General features: G+C 43.3%; 1 protein-coding gene across 1 annotated transcript in view; it reads right to left on the reverse strand.

Annotated features, from left to right (window-relative positions):
• The window catches only part of LOC126162302 (esterase E4-like), a 98,609-nt gene that overhangs the window by 58,390 nt on the left and 19,507 nt on the right, over nt 1-20,712 (reverse strand). Inside the window, exons 2-4 of the mRNA XM_049918720.1 lie at nt 11,883-12,020; nt 11,638-11,797; nt 4,650-4,835 (exon numbers count right to left, since the gene is read on the reverse strand). Coding sequence (XP_049774677.1) covers nt 4,650-4,835; nt 11,638-11,797; nt 11,883-12,020 — 484 coding nt within the window. The remainder of the gene's footprint in view (nt 1-4,649; nt 4,836-11,637; nt 11,798-11,882; nt 12,021-20,712) is intronic.

The raw sequence follows: 20,712 nt of genomic DNA on the forward strand, positions 1-20,712 counted from the left end.
ACTGTTGCTCCTGGGGTATCGGCGAGGACCATTCGCAACCGTCTCCATGAAGCTGGGCTACGGTCCCGCACACCGTTAGGCCGTCTTCCGCTCACGCCCCAACATCGTGCAGCCCGCCTCCAGTGGTGTCGCGACAGGCGTGAATGGAGGGACGAATGGAGACGTGTCGTCTTCAGCGATGAGAGTCGCTTCTGCCTTGGTGCCAATGATGGTCGTATGCGTGTTTGGCGCCGTGCAGGTGAGCGCCACAATCAGGACTGCATACGACCGAGGCACACAGGGCCAACACCCGGCATCATGGTGTGGGGAGCGATCTCCTAGACTGGCCGTACACCACTGGTGATCGTTCGAGGGGACACTGAATAGTGCACGGTACATCCAAACCGTCATCGAACCCATCGTTCTACCATTCCTAGACCGGCAAGGGAACTTGCTGTTCCAACAGGACTATGCACGTCCGCCGCTCGTGGTCTCGCGGTAGCGTTTTCGCTTCCCGAGCACGGGGTCCCGGGTTCGATTCCCGGCGGGGTCAGGGATTTTCACCTGCCTCGAGATGACTGGGTGTTTGTGTTGTCCTCATCATTTCATCATCATCCCGGAAAGTGGCGAAATTGGACTGAGCAAAGATTGGGTAATTGTACGGGCGCTGATAACCACGCAGTTGAGCGCCCCACAAACCAAACATCATCATCATCAGGACAATGCACGTCCGCATGTATCCCGTGCCACCCAACGTGCTCTAGAAGGTGTAAGTCAACTACCCTGGCCAGCAAGATCTCCGGATCTGTCCCCCATTGAGCATGTTTGGGACTGGATGAAGCGTCGTCTCACGCGGTCTGCACGTCCAGCACGAACGCTGGTCCAACTGAGGCGCCAGGTGGAAATGGCATGGCAAGCCGTTCCACAGGACTACATCCAGCATCTCTACGATCGTCTCCATGGGAGAATAGCAGCCTGCATTGCTGCGAAAGGTGGATATACACTGTACTAGTGCCGACATTGTGCATGCTCTGTTGCCTGTGTCTATGTGCCTGTGGTTCTGTCAGTGTGATCATGTGATGTATCTGACCCCAGGAATGTGTCAATAAAGTTTCCCCTTCCTGGGACAATGAATTCACGGTGTTCTTATTTCAATTTCCAGGAGTGTAACTTGAGTGGGGAAGACCTTGGTTGGTCGTTCGGTCGCTCGTCTCATCGGACGACCTGTATTTCGTCTCCGATCACTTATGGAAACTCTTTGTGTGTCGACTTGTGATTTCTCCTTGTTGTTCCACGGTGATTGGTTTTAAGATTGTTGGAGTTGTTGGTGCAAGTGTTTACGTGGAACTGTGTGTAGCTTCTGTGATTTCCGCTGAGCAGATGAATGCTGTCTGCGTACCAGAGTAGCCAGTCGGTCGGTTGCGACAGAGCAGCGACGAAGTCTCCACGGCGTGAGGTCAGGCTGGGGCAGCTGGTGGCGTGCACATTCAGTCGGAGTTGTGAGGCACTAACTGCGAGAGCTGCATAGATCGTCGCCCACCAGACCTGGACACTGAAGCTGAGTAATCACTTAACCTGCATGAAAGCTCAACTGCCGTGACATTTCTTTATTCATTACTGGTTGTTGCTTCCTGGGCCGTTCCTGCAAGCAGCAACGTATGGTGTGTTGGTTTCCAATCGTCAAGACGTAGTGCTGCTGGGATGTTCGTCCTCGCTGATATTTTCGGTTGTCGTGACGTTGGTCGGGTGAAAGGGAATTGATTAGGTTGTGGGTTGGTGCGTCAGCCGTCCCTATGTCTTGCTGCCACCCGATTATTTAGTGTTACACTTGGCTGCCTATCTCACCTAAACTGTTGTTAGAGTTTCATCCCCAGGCCGACCCTTGGAACACTCCTGAGCACCATTGTTTTGTTGTTTGGGATTGTGATTTTCTTTAATCTCAAGTACTGTGTGAGGTCTTCAGCCATGTACTAATTTAGTTTGTGTTGGTGTTCAATATATGGCCTTCGGTCGAACCTTATGAGAAATATTTTACGCCTTCAGCCGTGTTTTATTTACAATTCGTGCTTGCTCTGTATTTAGGCCTTAAGCTGCGTTTGTTTTAAAATCTGTGGCTTTCAGATGTAATGTTTAAATTCCTGTCTGTAGAGTTTCTCTTTAATTATCTTGAATCCTGTGTAAATGCTTATGTTAAGGTTTATCTTTAATTATTTTGAATAATTGTTTGGGCCTTCAGCCAGCAAGATATTTCAAGTTTTCTTAAGATGGATTTTTGTTATCATGTGTAAATGCTTGTCTTTAAAGGTTCCCCTTCATTATGATGAAATATTATTGGGCTTCCAGCCGAGGAATTAATTTACATTTTCCTTATTATGGCTTTTAGCCGAAAGTGGTAAATGCTTGCCTTTCAAAAATTTCCTTTGCAGATGTAATATATTATTTGGTCCTTCAGCCAAGAACATATTTTAATTTTACTTAAGTAAGGCCTTTAACCGTTTTTCTAAATCCTTGATTTTTAAAACGAATTATTTAGTCCTTATTATTGAGAAGTTACTTGGGCACTCAGCCGTGAGTTCATCCTTATTGTTTTAAAGAGAAAACTGTGCATTGGTTTTCGAGGAATAAAGTTGTGTGTTCTTGTGTAAGCAACAGTAAATGATCTTGGCTCCTTTCCACAATCTCATTCGCTCTGTCCTGCGAAAGCAGATCTCACTTAATATAGGCGCTCAGAAACATATTGTACCAGGATATCATTTCTTGTAATGGCGCTCAGAAATATATTGTCTCATGATAGCATTTCTTGTAACCGTCTGAAACGAAAGACAAACACAAACAGGTTACAATATTTTCCTCAGTTTTAAGTAAAAGGCAACATAATCTTTGTCGAGATAAATAAATTAAGTTAAGACAATAATGTCTGTTAAATAACGCACTCTCGAACAGAAAATCTTGAATGAACGACAACTATGTTTGACAGTAAATTAAGAAGAGGGATACTGTGACAGTGTGATGGCGAAATACGGAAGTGTCGACGCTGCCGGCTGATAATGTCTCTGTTTTGAAGCGACCGTACGTTGGCCTTTGTAAATTCTAATAAGGAAGTACTGTCAGTAATGTAATCACCTGATGTGGACGATCTCTATGCTGCTCGTCCCGCTTACTCTGGAGAATAACGACACCAGAGCTGTATTCCTACAGCAAAATATCATCGTGATTATGGAACGATACTGAAAACGGGTTTACAGTTTTCCATTGCTTATATTATTCGACGAACCGTGGACCATAATCTGGTGATGCGTAATAAGATGCATCCCTGGTTAATATTCTCTATAATATAGTGTAGTGCTGTACAAGACGACAATATCTTGTTTCACTGTACTATTCATGGTTGTGTAGTTTAAATAACAGAAAACTATCAGTGCCTTGTCACGAGTCAGCCTACTGAAATACTCTAGACTCACGCTAATGCGCTCACTCGTTGCACATATGGGTGTCGAATCATTGAATGTGTCTGAAATTAAGTGTAAACAGATACGCTTTATTTTCTTAAATCCAAATATACATGCAGTCACATAGAAAACTTAGTTCCTAAGTACGTACATATAAAGCAGGATCACTCACTATGAAATAAGTACCTAAAATACAATCCCCTGTAACAATATTTGCAAACGGATATGTTTTTGTAGCTTGCTAGTAATGTTATCTTCCTCACATTACTTATTTACTCGCATTTTTATCTACTTGCGTCCTCGAGTTACGAGTGAAGCGAGGATGTTTCCATAGCTATAAGACATGAACTTTAATTCTGACTTAGTTACATGACAAAAGACATGAATATTTAACGTCAGTCGTCCCAGGTGTGACCTCTGGTTCCGGCCATTGTTCACATGCACTTACTTAAGTGGACAAGAGCGCATGTGTGTAAATGAATATACATCGCAGTACCGTAGCTATAAAAAAGTTACCAAAGGACAAACACAATAAGAAAAGCGTTAAGGAATGGTTGGTAACTGGCTGAATGAAGAAAACTGTAAAACAGACCAAATTTTAACTGGTGAAGAAATAATGGAAAGTCTGCAGAAAATTTATGATTAAAGTGATGGAGGAGAGGACATAGGAGACAGCACGACGATTTCTCGCACTATTGATGCTGTAGCTGTGGACAACTTTCTGGAGTACATTATGTAACGACCAGATATATGCAGTACTTACGTGCCAGCCGAGGTGGCCGGCGCTACAGTCTGGAACCGCGCGACCGCTACAGTCGCAGGTTCGAATCCTGCCTCGGGCATGGATGTGTGTGATGTCCTTAGGTTGGTAAGGTTTAAGTAGTTCTAAGTTCTAGGGGACTGATGACCTGAAAATTTAAGTCCCATAGTGCTCATAGCCATTTGAACCATTGAAATATTTACGTAATGCTTGCAAAGCGGTTGTGTGCAGCTGTCGCATACAACCATTGCGACAATCAAAACTTCGGGACACACTTCATAGCGATTGACCTTGTTATGTACTTATTCATTGGAAATGTTATAAAACATACTGTTGCGTTTAAGTTCTTTGAAACACCTAGGACGTAAAGCAAGTCCACAACTGCAAATGCGTTCAAGACCCGCAATGACGCTAAATTCTACAGCGTATTCGCGAAGCAGTGAGCCAGATCTCTTTCTTACCTTTGGCCAGTGGCGACAGGACGAGCAGATGACACGCCCTGCTGCCAGCGCTCTCGCCGAATATCGTGATGTTGCCGGTGTCTCCACCGAAGGCAGAAATATTGTCCTTGACCCAGCGGAGCGCCATAACATGATCTTTGAATCCCATGTTGCCGGTCACAACCGAATCACCGGTGCTCATGAAACCTGCATAACAACCAAACTGTTACGCGGAGAAAGACTTAATGTAAAACCAGTCTGAACATAGGGTTAAGCAAGAGTACACAAAATTGATTCCCACTATTCATCTCAAGCACCTTCAACGCACCGGAAGATTATCTCTACTTTTTTCAGTTTAATAAACAAAAACGAAATATAGTGGTCCATTTCAACTAGTGTCACACATAGCACAGGAGGCTACATTGCAGAGAAGTTTCACAGTCAGTACATCGGCCGACTATTTCTGCAGTATATTGAACGTTTTGTTTGAATGCCCATATCTGTTACGACGATACCTCGGTACACAAAATAGTTTAGAGTTTTTTATAAATTTCGACAGTAAGTTCTTGCATGTCGGGCGCCACAGCTAGATATTCGTTAAAAGACAATTTCTTTTTCCACCTATTACAATCACATCTGTTTCACAAGATCAAATGTACTCACCGACATGCCATTTTCAAGTGCTTCCTCATAACCTCATAATTTTAAATGGACATCCTATGCCGGTGTATAGAATGTATCTACTCGTGTTATTCAAAAACAACAGCTGATAAAAGTGCCTGGTCATTAATACGGAGTATGTCCGCCCTTCGCCTTTATGGCGGTCCGAATTTAGGCGGCGGCACATTCAATTAATTGTCTGAATGTCTGCTGAGGAATGGCAGCCCAGTCTACCTCAAAAGTTGATAACATGCAGGGTAGTGATGTTGAACACTTCCTTCTGGAGCGAAGTCGACAATGTCACTTACGTCGAAGGTATTCCTTTGGGTACAGGTTGAGACTCTGGGCAGGTCCGTCCATTTCAGGAATTTTACGACCACGAACCACTGCCTCACAGATGCTGATTTGTGACAGAGGGCGTTGTCATGCTGATACAGTCATCGTCTCAGAATTGTTTCACTGCTCTACAATGTACACAATGTTGTAACATGTGTATATATCATTCCGCGTTTAGCGATTTCTCAAGTGCAGTAAGAGGACCCATCCTAACCATAAAAACTACCGTTGACGCAACTTTCTCGGCACATCACGGTCGCCACTATTCATGACGGCAAGTACTGTTACTCAAGCATTCACCAGGCTTCTATTGGTTTGCCACAGGGTGTAGTCTCCAGCTTTACAAAGTTTGAAGTATTCCTGTTGGATTCGTTACTCAGTTCCAAGTCCTGCCCAACACACTGTACTGTTACTGCTTTTGGAGTGACAACACAGTAAACCCCCTCCCCTCCACACACACACACACACACACACACGCGCGCGCGCGCGCGCAAACACACATTTCCGTGTTATACTGGTGGCTCTGCCTCTCGTGTCATCTAGTAGTCAATTCCGCATTACTTAAATATTCATCGACATGCATACTATCAAACCATTGTGAAGTGCATGGTAGAGAGTACTTCCCAGTTCACGAGGAGGGCTTCTTCATGTCCCATTCAAGCATGGCGTGTGGGAAGAGTGACTACTTAAGCGCCTCCGTCCGTGCTGTAATTACTCTAATCTTGTCCTAAGAATACCTTGGGTAGCCATTCGTAGGGTCTGTTGTACATTCCTAGATTCATCACTTATATTTGGTTCTTGAAACATTCTAAGTAGGCTTTCACGGTATAGTTTTTACCAGTCCTCATGTGAATACTTGCATCAAACAAATCTCTCGCCACTCGCTGCTCCTCTTTGTATACGTTCAATATCCCTTGCTAGTCCTATTTGGTAAGGCCCCAATACACTTCAGCAATATTCTAGGAATTCTCCTCCGAATGCGAAAGTATTTTGTTGACACCGACCTACATAGGGCGGAACGATCACTACGATAAAATAAGGAAATCAGAACTTGTACGGAAAGATGTAGGTATTCATTCTTTCCGCGTGCGATACGAGATTGGAATAATAGAGAATTGTGAAGGTGTTTCGATGAACCCTCTGCCAGGCATTTAAATGTGATTTCCAGAGTATCCATGTAGATGTATATGTAGATGTAGATCGTGCGAGTGTTTCGTACACAATCTCCTTCGAAGACTTCCGGTTTCTTTACCTACGACTGAACCTATATTCACAATACAACGTTTATTCGTTTTATGAAGTGCAAAATTTCACTTTTCTGAACATTTAATCCAACTTGCCAATATTCGCACCACTTTGAAATCTCATCAAAAGTTGACAGAATATTTCTGCACTTATTCGGACAGCACTTCGTTATCGATAACTGTATCATCTACATAAAGTCTGAGATTACTATTAAGTTTTTCTGAAAATTAATACGGAAGTAAAGTCATATGTCACGACTGCCTGGGAGAGCTCGAGGGGCACGTTTCCCCTACCCGGGGCGTACAGTGGCATCTTTCCTTCGTGAAGTGTGAGAGTCGTGTGTTAAAGTGTATCTGAGTGTGTAGATGACTGTAGTGGGCGTGTGTTTGGTGTCGTGCCATGTTTGCGTCGTGTGATGATGAGAGAAAGGAGAGGGCGAAACGCGGTGCCGGCACAGAGGCTATTCCTGTCCAGTAGCTTCTAGAGCGCAGCTGATTGAACGTATACAGCCGACGAAAGGATTGCTTTCAAATGTCACATGCGTTCGTTCAAAGAGACACTGCGTATATGTTTACAATTTGATCCAGGACATTGGTGAAAAGCCTTCCGATCAGGAAATATTTGCCACCACCTCTCCTCCCAGTTCCGCAGAGACAAAGGGAAAGCTGCCAACAGCTCGCCCAACGTTGCTTAACTTCGATGATTTGACGTGAACCAGTGTATTCAACTAGGCAAGGGCGTTGACTGCGAGGTCACTAATATAAAACATGAAAAGAAATGGTCATAAAACACTTTCTTGGGGCGCATGTAAATTTAGGTCTACATCACTCGATGGGTCTTCATCAATTACAACATCAGTTCACCAGTGGTGATGAAAGTTATACGTGGTAAACCACGAACTTTTTCGTTGTTATGTCACTATATTATTAGTGTCAAATGGTTGATGAGTATGGAACGTTGTTCTCGTCTGGGTTTCCCTTGCTGTCGTCCATTCTTGAAAATCTTAGTTCGTCTTGTTGGATCCAGCCTTTCCACACGGTCCTTCTAATTTTATTTTCTTGTCTCCATACATTTATTTGTATCTGGTGTTCACATGGTTACTTCTTGGAGCCACTACCGTTATCTTGTATCTTTTTCGTTTCTACTTTAGGTTCTGCTCTATATGTCAAAACAGGATGCGTCATTGTTTTATATATTTTCATTTTTCTGTCAGTTGTCATATATTTGTTCCTCCATACAGCATTTTTTGCAGGCATTCGGCTACTCTTACTGCGTTTATCGCTTGATTTTTCACCTCAATGGTTAAATCCTTATAGCCTTAAGACAGATTGTGGAAAAGTCCATGGAGTTTAATAACCCTGCCAATATGTGCTTTGTTAACTTTTCAAAAGTCTTTGATAGTATTAGAAAAGGGGTTTAAGTCAACCTTTGATCGACAAGAGTGTATCAATGGCTTTGTGAAAATCATGGAAGATATACAAATATTCAGGTAATAAAACCTGAACTGAAACACACGAAGGATTCACAGATAAATGATCTAAAAGAATTAGACAAGGAGACTCATTAAGCCCACTCCTGTTCAACTTAATAATGGACCATATGATTGATGACATGTGAAAAAAACTGGGATACACAATAGGAAATAATGTGGGGAATATCATATGTTATGCTGATGAAGATGTACTGATAAATAGTAAGGATAATTTACAAAGATTACTTCAGCAATTTGATAAAACAGCTAAGCAATATAAAATGAAACTCTCATCGAAAAATCTTAGAGTTTGGTAATATCAAAAGCAGCTGTGCCATGTAATGTAGAAGTATGTGCTGTGTCAATCGAACAGGTGATGAGCTTCAGTTATCTAGAGACTGTTATCACCAGCAATAAAGGCTACAACAGCAGCTGTATATTTAAATCACAGTAGTACACTGTATAGAGCAACATTGGGTGAGTATGTAAAATTACAAAGACATAAGCAAGCACCTGAAAATAGTACATCACCGGTATCAGGTGATGGTATGAATTAAATGACGGTGATTGTAATAAAGCCAAGGTGGAAAATCATAACTTTTGAAAACCGTCTTCGATATGTCGAACTTTTTATCGGACATAATTACTTCTACATTTGTGATCCTTGTGTCGTCTTTTGGTGTTACAACGGGAACCTCTAGTACAACTATCAGTTCTCACCTTTACTGTCCCATTCGCGAATAATTCGAAAGAAGAACGACAGTCGCTAAGCCTCTATAAGAGCTACAATTCCTGTGATTTTCCTTTCATTATTTCGCGAGATGTTTCTGGGATGAAGTAATGTGCGACCTCACTCCCCTTTGGACATACGCAATATATTTAAGCTGTAGAAACGAATGATAGATCCGATGGAAAACAGAATCACTTATTCTATAACAGTGACCAGCAACAACATAGGAATTCAGGTAGGCAGTAGGACGTGATACACAATTAAGAGCTTGTAGCCATTTCCAAATAACAGAAACAGCGTAGGACATGAATTTTCTGTCTAGAATCATTGCATTTGAACCTAAGTTACAAGGGCGTTGCAATAAAAGGACAACATGAGTGACGCATATACTATCTGAAATCTAACTGTAAGAAACAAGTATTGAAAGACACATAGAACAAAGATTGTACGCACTTACTCGTTTTGCTGTTTCTGCGGTGCTGCAACACTTTAGCGTTGTTCTTTCACTGGTGTGAAAATTAACTTCGCTAATAGTGCCTATATTTTTTTTATAAATTAAAGAACAATCATCCTTAATCACAGTCGTAATTTTATTTCAGTGCAGGATGCATTGGTATATGCATATCTTCAAGTACTTTGACAGCCTATAACTTTTTCTCAAATTTGGGTTAATTGTAGTGCTGGTAAGATTACATTGTTATATTACAGAGTGGCACTTTGTGAATATAAGTTTATAAAACAAACTCAAATCAAAATATAACTCACTGGCTCCAGTAGTGGATCCATGATCTTGAAGTACAGTACGTGTAACGTTTGAACTTATATCGTTGACGTCGGTTTGCAGTAGGGTTTTGGAGCATATACTGTATTCAAACATTATGAATCACCTCGAAGGAAACGATCTATTCATACGTAATCAGCATGGTTTCAGAAAACATCGTTTTTGTGCAACGCAGCTAGCTCTTTATTCGCACGAAGTAATAACCGCTATCGACAGGGGATCTCAAGTTGATTCCGTATTTCTAGATTTCCGGAAAGCTTTTGACACCGTTCCTCACAAGCGACTTCTAATCAAGCTGCGGGCCTATGGGGTATCGTCTCAATTGTGAGACTGGATTCATGATTTCCTGTCAGGAAGGTCGAAGTTCGTAGTAATAGACGGCAAATCATCGAGTAAAACTGAAGTGATATCAGGTGTTCCCCAGGGAAGCGTCCTGGAACCTCTTGATCTATAGAAATTACCTGGGTGACAATCTGAGCAGTTCTCCTAGGTTGTTCGCAGATGATGCTGTAATTTACCGTCCAGTAAGGTCAACCGAAGACCAGTATCAGTTGCAAAGCGATTTAGAAAAGATTGCTGAATGGTGTGGCTGGTGGCAGTTGACGCTAAATAACCAAAAGTGTGAGGTGATCCACATGAGTTCCAAAAGAAATCCGTTGGAATTCGATTACTCGATAAATAGTACAATTCTCAAGGCTGTCAATTCAATTAAGTACCTGGGTGTAAAAATTACGAACAACTTCAGTTGCCCGCATCTCGTGGTCGTGCGGTAGCGTTCTCGCTTCCCACGCCCGTGTTCCCGGGTTCGATTCCCGGCGGGGTCAGGGATTGTCTCTGCTTCGTGATGGCTGGGTGTTGTGTGCTGTCCTTAGGTTAGTTAGGTTTAAGTAGTTCTAAGTTCTAGGGGACTAATGACCATAAATGTTAAGTCCCATAGTGCTCAGAGCCATCTTCAGTTGGAAAGACCGCATAGATAATATTATGAGGAAGGCGAGCCAAAGGTTCCGTTTCATTGGCAGGGCACTTAGAAAATGCAACAAGTCCACTAAAGAGACAGCTTACACTACACTCGTTCGTCCTCTGTTAGAATATTGCTGCGCGGTGTGGGATCCTTACCAGATGGGATTGACGGAGGACACCGAATGGGTGCAAAACAGGGCAGCTCGTTTTGTAATATCACGTAATAAGAGAGTGTGGCAGATATGATACGCGATTTGGTATGGAAGTCATTAAAGCAAAGACGTTTTTGGTCGCGGCGAGATCTATGTACGAAATTTCAGTCACCAACTTTCTCTTCCGAATCCGAAAATATTTTGTTGAGCCCAACCTACATAGGTAGGAATGATCATCAAGATAAAATAAGAGAAATCAGAGCTCGAACAGAAAGGTTTAGGTGTTCGTTTTTCCCGCGCGCTGTTGGGGAGTGGAATGGTAGAGATATAGTATGATCGTGGGTCGACGAACCCTCTGCCAAGCACTTAAATGTGAATTGCAGAGTAATCATGTAGATGCAGATGTAGAACAATGTGCCACTCTGTAATATACCAATGTAATCTTAGGGGGCCAGAATTAACCTAAATTAGAAGAAAAGCTGATATAAACTGGCAAAGCACCTGAAGATGGACCCCCAAGGCTTGAAACGCATCGTGCATTGAAATAAAATCAAGATTGTGACCGAAGGCAGTTGTTCTTTATTTTACAAAGACAACAGAGTCACGGAAGAAACACCGACAACACTGGATAAAATTAAGTGATTATTTTAATCTTGAAGTTAGTGTCCACGCACCCAGGACGCCGAGACGGTAGTTGAACGTGACCACGACGACACCGTGCTCGAGCAGGTAGTCAGGGCCGTACATGTCCGTGTTCCCAGAGCCGACCGTGCATCCGCCGCCATGGATCCACACCATCACCGGTGTCAGGGCGCTGCTGCTATCACTCGGCATCTGCAGCAGAAAGTAATCAGACCTGCACGTTAAACAGGAGAGGCACCCGTGCTAAATGATCGGGATTAAAATACAGAACACAGACCTGAGGTGTGTAGACGTTGAGGAAGAGGCAGTCTTCATCCCCCATGTACTGCCGCGTGGTATCACTGACCTGAGGTGCCACATTGCCTTCCTTGGTGGCGTCTCTCACTCCAGCCCATGGCTCTGCGGGCTCAGGTGGCTGCAATGATACGTATCAAGTCGAAAGGCACTGTTTATGAGAGGCATGAGGTATTAACGAAAAGACACTTTTTCTGTCAAAAAGATTAAAGCAAATTGGCCATTAGTGTACACACAATCTCGTCAAAACTATCCGGACACCTTTTAGTGGCCTTTAAGACAGCTTGAGCTCGCTGTGGACCCTTTCAGTGAGGTGTCTGAATGTCTGTGGAGGAATGGCAGTCCATTTTTCCTCAAGAGCCGAAACCATAGAAGATAGTGATGTTGACGTCGGTTTGCAGTAGGGTTTTGGAGCATATACTGTATTCAAACATTATGAATCACCTCGAAGGGAACGAACTATTGATATGTAATCAGCATGGTTTCAGAAAGCATCATTTTTGTGCAACGCAGCTACCTCTTTATTCGCACGAAGTGATGGCCGCTATCGACAGGGGATCTCAAGTTGATTCCGTATTTCTAGATTTCCGGAAAGCTTTTGACACCGTTCCTCACAAGCGACTTCTAATCAAGCTGCTGGACTATGGGGTATCGTCTCAATTATGCGGCTGGATTAATGATTTCCTGTCAGGAAGGTCGCAGTTCGTAGTAATAGATGGCAAATCATCGAGTAAAATTGAAGTGATGTCAGGTGTTCCCCAGGGAAGCGTCCTGGAACCTCTTGATCTATAGAAATGACCTGGGTGACAATCTGAGCAGTTCTCTTAGGTTGTTCGCAGATGATGCTGTAATTTAGCGTCTAGTAAGGTCATCCGAAGACCAATATCAGTTGCAAAGCGATTTAGAAAAGATTGCTGTATGGTGTGGCAGGTGGCAGTTGACGCTAAATAACGAAAAGTGTGAGGTGATCCACATGAGTTCCAAAAGAAATCCGTTGGAATTCGATTACTCGATAAATAGTACAATTCTAAAGGCTGTCAATTCAATTAAGTACCTGGGTGTAAAAATTACGAGCAACTTCAGTTGGAAAGACCACATAGATGATATTGTGAGGAAGGCGAGCCAAAGGTTGCGCTTCATTGGCAGGACACGTAGAAGATGCAACAAGTCCACTAAAGAGACAGCTTACACTATACTCGTTCATCCTCTGTTAGAATACTGCTGCGCGGTGTGGGATCCTTACCAGGTGCGATTGACAGAGGACATCGAAAGGGTGCAAAAAAGGCCGGCACGTTTTGTACTATCACGTAATAGTGGAGAGAGTGTGGCAGATATGATACGCGAGTTGGGATGGAAGTCATTAAAGCAAAGACGTTTTTCGTCGCGGCGAGATGTATTTACGACATTTCAGTCACCAACTTTCTATTCCGAATGCGAAAATATTTTGTTGAGCCCAACCTACATAGGTATGAATGATCATCAAAATAAAATAAGAGAAATCAGAGCTCGAACAGAAAGGTTTAGGTGTTCGTTTTTCCCGCGCGCTGTTGGGGAGTGGAATGGTAGGGAGATAGTATGATTGTGGTTCGATGAACCCTCTGTCAAGCACTTAAATGTGAATTGCAGAGTAATCATGTAGAAGTAGACGCTGGGGTCTGCAGCGATGTCGACATTCTAACTCATCCCAAATGTGTTCCATTAATGTCAGGTCGGGACTCTAGACAGGCAAATCAACTCGCGAATATTACTATACACAGACCACTGCCAGACAAAGGCACCTTTATGAGAGAGTGCCTTGTCACGCTGATTCACTCATCGTGTGCGAACTGTCCCACTGTTGTATGCAGAACATTATGCTGTAAACTGTTTTATATCCTTGTGTATTTAGCGTTTCCGTAAACACCGCGAGGCGACAACGTCCTAATCATGGAGTACACTCTCATACCGTAACACGTCATCCCCCGTTTTCAAGAAGGCATGTCGAACAGATGTGCAGAACTACAGACCTATATCTCTAACGTCGATCAGTTGTAGAATTTTGGAACACGCATTGTGTTCCAGTATAATGACTTTTATGGAGACTAGAAATCTACTCTGTAGGAATCAGCATGGGTTTCCAAAAAGACTATCCTGTGAAACGCAGCTCTCGCTATTCGTCCACGAATCTCAAGGGCCATAGACACGGGTTCCCAGGTAGATGCAGCGTTTCTTGGCTTCCGCAAGGCGTTCTATATAGTTTCCCACAGTCGTTTAGTGAACAAAGTAAGAGCATACGGACTATCACACCAATTGTGTGATTGGATTGAAGAGCTCCTAGATAACAGAACGCAGCATGTCATTCTCAATGGAGAGAGGTCTTCCGAAGTAAGAGTGATTTCAGGTGTGCCACAGAGCAGTGTCGTAGGACTGTTGCTATTCACAATACACATAAATGACACTGAGGCTTTTTGCGGATGACACTGTAGTATATCGAGAGGTTGTAACAATGGAAAATTGTACTGAAATGCAGGAGGATCTGCAACAAATTGATGCATGGTGCAGGGAATGGCAATTGAATCTTAATGTAGACAAGTGTAACGTGCTGGGAATACATAGAAAGAAAAATCCTTTATCATTTAGCTACAATATAGCAGGTCAGCAACTGGAAGCAGTTAATTCCATAAATTATCCAGGAGTAGGCATTAGGAGTGATTTTAAATGGAATGATCACATAAAGTTGATCGTCGGTAAAGCAGATGCCAGACTGAGATTCATTGGAAGAATCCTGAGGAAATGCAATCCGAAAATAAAGGAAGTAGGTTGCGGTACACTTGTTCGCCCAGTGCTTGAATATTGTTCACCAGTGTGGGATCCGTACCAGATAGGGTTGGTAGAACAGATAGAGAATATCCAACGGAGAGCAGCGCGCTTCGTTACAGGATCATTTAGTAATCGCGAAAGCGTTACGGTGATGACAGATAAACTCCAGTGGAAGACTCTGCAGGAAAGACGCTCAGTAGCTCGGTACGGGCTTTTGTTGAAATTTCGAGAACATACCTTCACCGAGGAGTCAAGCAGTATATTGCTCCCTCCTATGTATATGTCGCGAAGAGACCATGAGGATGAAATCAGAGAGATTAGAGCCCGCACAGAGACATACCGACAATCTTTCTTTCCACGAACAATATGAGACTGGAATAGAAGGGAGAAGCGATAGAGGTACTCAAAGTACCCTCCGCCACACACCGTCAGGTGGCTTGAGAAGTATGAATGTAGATGTAGATTCATACCTCAGTGTTGGCGCTACACATGATGGATGGAGAAGTTCTCAAGGATTCGCCAAACCCGAATATTTCCATCAGATAGAGTACAGGGATATTCATCGCTCCAAATTACTCGTTCACAGTCATCCACTATACGGTGGCGTCGTTCTTTACAGCACCTTATGCATCGATGGGCAATCAGGGCTTACGAGGAGCTGCTCGATAACTGTGCTCCATTCTTTTCAACTTCTTAAGCGCCGTCCATTGTACTAGCCGGGCTGCTGGTATCATTTTGAAGCTCACGAGTTATTCCTTCCCCTGATTTCATGTGATTTTTATACACTCATCCTCCGCAGTTCTCGACGGCCGCTGTCTGTCGTATGTGAGCTCTGCCTGGTCTGGGTTTAGCTGTGCTGGCTTCTTCGCGTTTCCACTAGACCAAGAGTGGTTGTAGGCAGCTGTATAAGGTTTCAAATGTCCCTGAAGGATTTGTTACTCAGATGGCAACCGGTAACTAGAACGCGTTCGAAGACGCTTAGCTCTCTCGAGCGACCCATTGTGTAATTGTCTATGTCAATAAAATTCACCAACAGCCGTGTCATTTAAGATAGTATTTTATTCTGTTGTGAAGGTTAGCAGTTTCCGCATTTCATTATGCCATCTTCAGGCCCCACACGCATGTATCCAAATAAATGAACTTGTCGTATAGCGCTATTAATCACTGGATATCGTAAATTCATTCGTTCTACAATTGCCTCATTCGAAGTCGTGACAGCAACTCTGTCTTCGAATGAAGTAATTGTAGAACGACTGAATTTACGATATCCATTGATTCACGGCGCTATACGACAAATTCGTTTATTTTGATGGATGCGTGTGGAACCTGAAGACGGCATTCTCAATAGAATAAAATAATATCTTAAAGTAAAAGGTTATTGGTGAATTATATTGACACTGAAAATTATTTAACCAGCCGATGTCCCCTGGCCATGATGGACCAACACAAACTCACTGTGTTGTAATCGCTGCTCAATGCTTCCAACAAAATACTCCCAACCACCTTTTATACTGGCGGGTTCGCCTCTCATGACATCTAGTTTTTAGTTCCGCATTACGTATCAGATAGTGTTGATGAAATAGTGTATGAGACGGGAATGAGTTCTTCCGACCCAACATTGTGTGAGGCGAAGCCATGGTCGTAGACACATCGGGACAAGTATGTGAAATGTCGTTTCTCCCTTTCTATACCCTCATACCGCAGACGCCACTGCACAACTCATCAAAATGTCTCTCACATCTCACTCTCCATCATACCACTGCTCACGCACGCACAAACGCACACAAACATACTAACAATAACAACAACAACGACAAAGACAAAACATTCTAACTATGATCGCTCACGTCCCACTCCGGACAACAAAGGAATAACTCTTTCTTGTTGCATTCTGCACGCATCAATAAATCTAAACAATATCTTAATATTTCTGCAATGTATCAGCACTATAAAGAGATAAAGTATAAATCAATGCATTTTTTCAACACAACAACTGTTCTTTATTATCTGTTTATACACTCAGCCTTGTTTTGTTGTTTTCATAACTGAGGCATAAAACACATGACTGCAACGTCGTTTTTTGCTACACAGTCCTTGGATAAGGAGTTCTTGGTTAACTTGTCACGTTAAATTCAGATAAAATTACAATTCCGAATCGGAAGTGGCGAGTTAACTGACTACTTTTTTTCCATGTCAGTGCTGCTTAAAAGCCATCGCAATAATATACCCCATCAGACAGGCAACTGTAAATCATGTTTTACCAATTTTCACTGTACCTCTCTTAATGGAGGCAGATGCATTAAATTTCTCCGACCATCTGGTTAATTATGTGATAGTTTCAAGGCTTCTCCAGTAAACATTCTCCGTTCTTTTACTACTGTGTTGGAAGTGCAATAATTCTAGCACTGCTGATGCATAGACAGGTAATAATGTGAATCTTTGTTATTTCAACATTATCTTACACGAAATAATATGTTCAAATTTGCCAAATATTGCATACTTACGAACAGTGCCTCGTTAAATCCAAACATAGAGGATTCTGGGAACACTGCACCAGCAATGAGTGTTTAAAATTACAAATATACCCAGAAGCACGATGGCCTTTGTGACCGTAAAGTCAATATTACTCGAATCTCAGTCGCAGAAGAACTGCTAAACGGAGTTAAGAAGTGAAAGCAAATTTCATCCAATGATATTTTGAGTACTACAGGATATTCCAAAACAGTACCCAGTGGCGAATGAGTGCAGAATCACTTAATCTGATCGCAGCACAAGATGTCCAATTTGCCTAGATGTGAGTAATGGACAACGAAGTGTCGACTGTAGTAGCGGCTGCACGGTGGAACGACGAATCGTGTGTAAACGTCCGTTAGGTACAGGCTGGTCTAGTATTTTGCATGGCGTATTATCGGCTCCCACTGTCCAAAAAGTACAAACTTTTGTGTTTCAACCGTACGGTAATTCCACTGCTGGCACGCTGATGGTCAAAAAGTACCGTTTTCGTGTGAATGCTGCAGCGACCCCACCCATAGGCAATGTGTTCTACTCATTTAAGACGTCTAACAGGGTGACAGTTGTATAGCTATGGTTAATTTCGATATAAACTGCTACCAGTCGAATTACTTGTTTCGATAAAGTGACTGGATGTAGTTTCTACAACAGCCACTCATGGCCGCTTCCGCGTTAGACGCCACAATGAAAAAAGGTCGAGTATGTTTTAATGCCCCGCTGAGAACAAAATCATTAGAGGCGGAACACAAGCTAGTATAATTTGAAGGATGGGGAAGGTAATCGGCCGTGCCCTTTCAAAGGTACCATCCCGACATTGGTCTGAAGTAATTTATGGAAATTACGGAAAACCGAATCTGTATAGCCGGGTGCAGAGTGGATGCATCATTTTCCCGAACGCTGATCCACTAAGTTAACCACTGCGCCACTTCTTTCGGCATGCCACTGTGGTATTCAAAATCTGGAAAGTAGTTTTGTTAAATAACATAACAGACACACAACAAATGTGTTTTTTGTTACCGTCAGGTACAACAAATTGTGACATCGAGTGCTACATATTGAGGTCAATCTGAACGTTACCCGCTGTACCGGGCACATTACTGAACCAGAGGCACTGCAAGTACCTACGAAACTCCACCTGTGATATTTCAACAGAGCACTGAACCGCTGCATTTTGTGAGGAATTATAACTCGGTATAACGACGGAATCACTGTGTCTCTATCCTTCCTCCATGTCGTCTGACGGACCTAATCCGGGTATGGTTGGTCAGTAACCTTTTCATCCTCTACCTACAAACACAGCTGATTTCTTGATCTGCGTACAAACTTTTGAACGCCCTTTCTCATCATACGTAACCAGGGCCAGTTTAAGGCCAACAGACACAAACAACCGTTTGGGACGCCAAGCAAATATTGGTGCCAGACGTACCCCAACTGTAAGGTTTCTATACAGCATGTGTGACTATTAGTAGCGGCGCTTGGGGCGCCTGACCGAGAGGGACACGAGGGATACCCAGGTGCAAGATTTGCATGGAGAGCATATCACTATTAACGCGAAATCTCACACAGGTGAAATTGTACGACGGAAAATGGAGGAGAGTGTGAGGAGCGTCAAATGATGGATCACTTGTTTGGAAAAATGTTCTCGAAAAGGTCCTGCACGTATTTATGTTTAGAAGCGCTGATTACATCATGTGTAGGCACTCATCTGAACTGTATGACAGAGATCTTGTACAGTTCTGTAAATGAAATCACTCGTGAACCGATGCGGTGTGAGAGTGGGAGTTGCAGGGGGTGGGGCATATAAAGGACATTTGTGGAAGATTTTCTTCAATAGCTCGAAAATCGTAGCTACTGGCCAAAATGTTTCCCAGTACAAAATTAAACTACAGGAAGTTCCCTACAAAGAAATCCCATTTTTTTTTCGTGGCCAACTACTTTCCATCTCGCAGGGAATGAAAAATCGAAGATTATTAAAAATAATGTTTTAATTGCCTAAAATTAATCTCTTTTTCAACGAAAGTAGGTTAAGAAGAGTGTACCACACCTAAGTCCAAGAATCTTATTAAGGGGTAAATTACACTGAAGCGCCAAAGAAACTGGTATAGAAATGCGCATTCAAATACAAAGACATGTAAACAGGCAGAGTACGGCGCTGCGGCCGGCAACGCCCATGTAAAACAACAAGTGTCCGGCATAGTTGTTAGGTCGGTTACTGTTGCTACAATGGCAGGTTGTAACGATTTATGTAAGTTTGAAAGTGATGTTATAGTCGGCGCACGAGCAATGAGACACAGCATCTCCGAGGTAGCGATGAAGTGGGGATTTCCCCGTACGACCATTTCATGAGTATACTGTGAATATCAAGAATCCGGTAAAACATCGCTGCAGCTGGAAAAAGATCCTGCCAGGACTGGGCCAACGACGACTGAAGAGTGACAGAAGTGCAACCTTTCCCCAAATTGCTGCAAATTTCAGTGCTGGGCTATCAACAAGTGTCAGAGTGCGAACCATTCTAGGAAACATCATTAATATGGGCTTTATTAGCTGATGGCCCTCTCCTGTACCCTTGATGACTGCACGACACAAAATTTACGCCTCGTCTGGGCCCGTCAACAATGACTTGGACTGTTGATGACTGGAAATAGGCCTACGTTGCCTGGTCGGCCAAGTATAGCTTCAAATTGTATAGAGCGGATGGAGGTGTACGTTTATGGAGACAGCCTCATGAATCCATGGACACTGCAAGTCAGCAGGGACTGTTCAAGGTGGTGGAGGCTCTGTAATGATGTGGGTCGTTTGCAGTTAGGGTGATACGGTATCCCTGATACACCTAGATACGACTCTGACAGGTGACACGTACGTAAGAATTTTGCCTGATCACCAGCATCCATTCATGTCCATTGTACATTCCGACGGACTTGGGTTCCAGCAGGGCAATGAGACACTCCACACGTCCATAATTGTTACAGTAACTCCAGGAAAACTCTTCTGAGTAACATTTCCGCTGATCACCAAACTCCTCAGACACGAACTTTATTGAGCGTATATGGGACGCCTTGCAACGTGCTTTTCAGAAGAGATCTCCACCCCCTCTTGAGGATTTAAGGACAGCCCTGCATGATTCATGGTGTCAGTTCCCTCCAGCATTACTTCAGTCATTAGTCGAGTCCATGCCACGTCATGTTGTGGTACTTCTGCATGCTCGAGCGGGCCGACCACGATATTAGGCAGGTTTAACAGTTTCTTTGGCTTTTCAATTCTGGGATGTGTGACGGGCTTGAGGGTCAGAGGGTGGAGTGTAGACGCATGAGTGAAGGTAAGTCACCAGACTGTGGTTATGCACTTCCTTCCTTCGTAGCTCTGCAAACTGAAGAGCGAGAAGGCGATTCCCCACTCTCTTTCTCCCACTAAGTAATTACAGGGCGCTTTACAAAGTTAGACTGGCCCTTCTGGAGCACACTTCATGGAGCTCCGTCGACTCGGTGCGCAGACGCACTGGGGTG

The sequence above is a fragment of the Schistocerca cancellata genome, chromosome 2 (assembly GCF_023864275.1).
Source record: "Schistocerca cancellata isolate TAMUIC-IGC-003103 chromosome 2, iqSchCanc2.1, whole genome shotgun sequence".
Taxonomy (NCBI): Eukaryota; Metazoa; Arthropoda; class Insecta; order Orthoptera; family Acrididae; genus Schistocerca; species Schistocerca cancellata.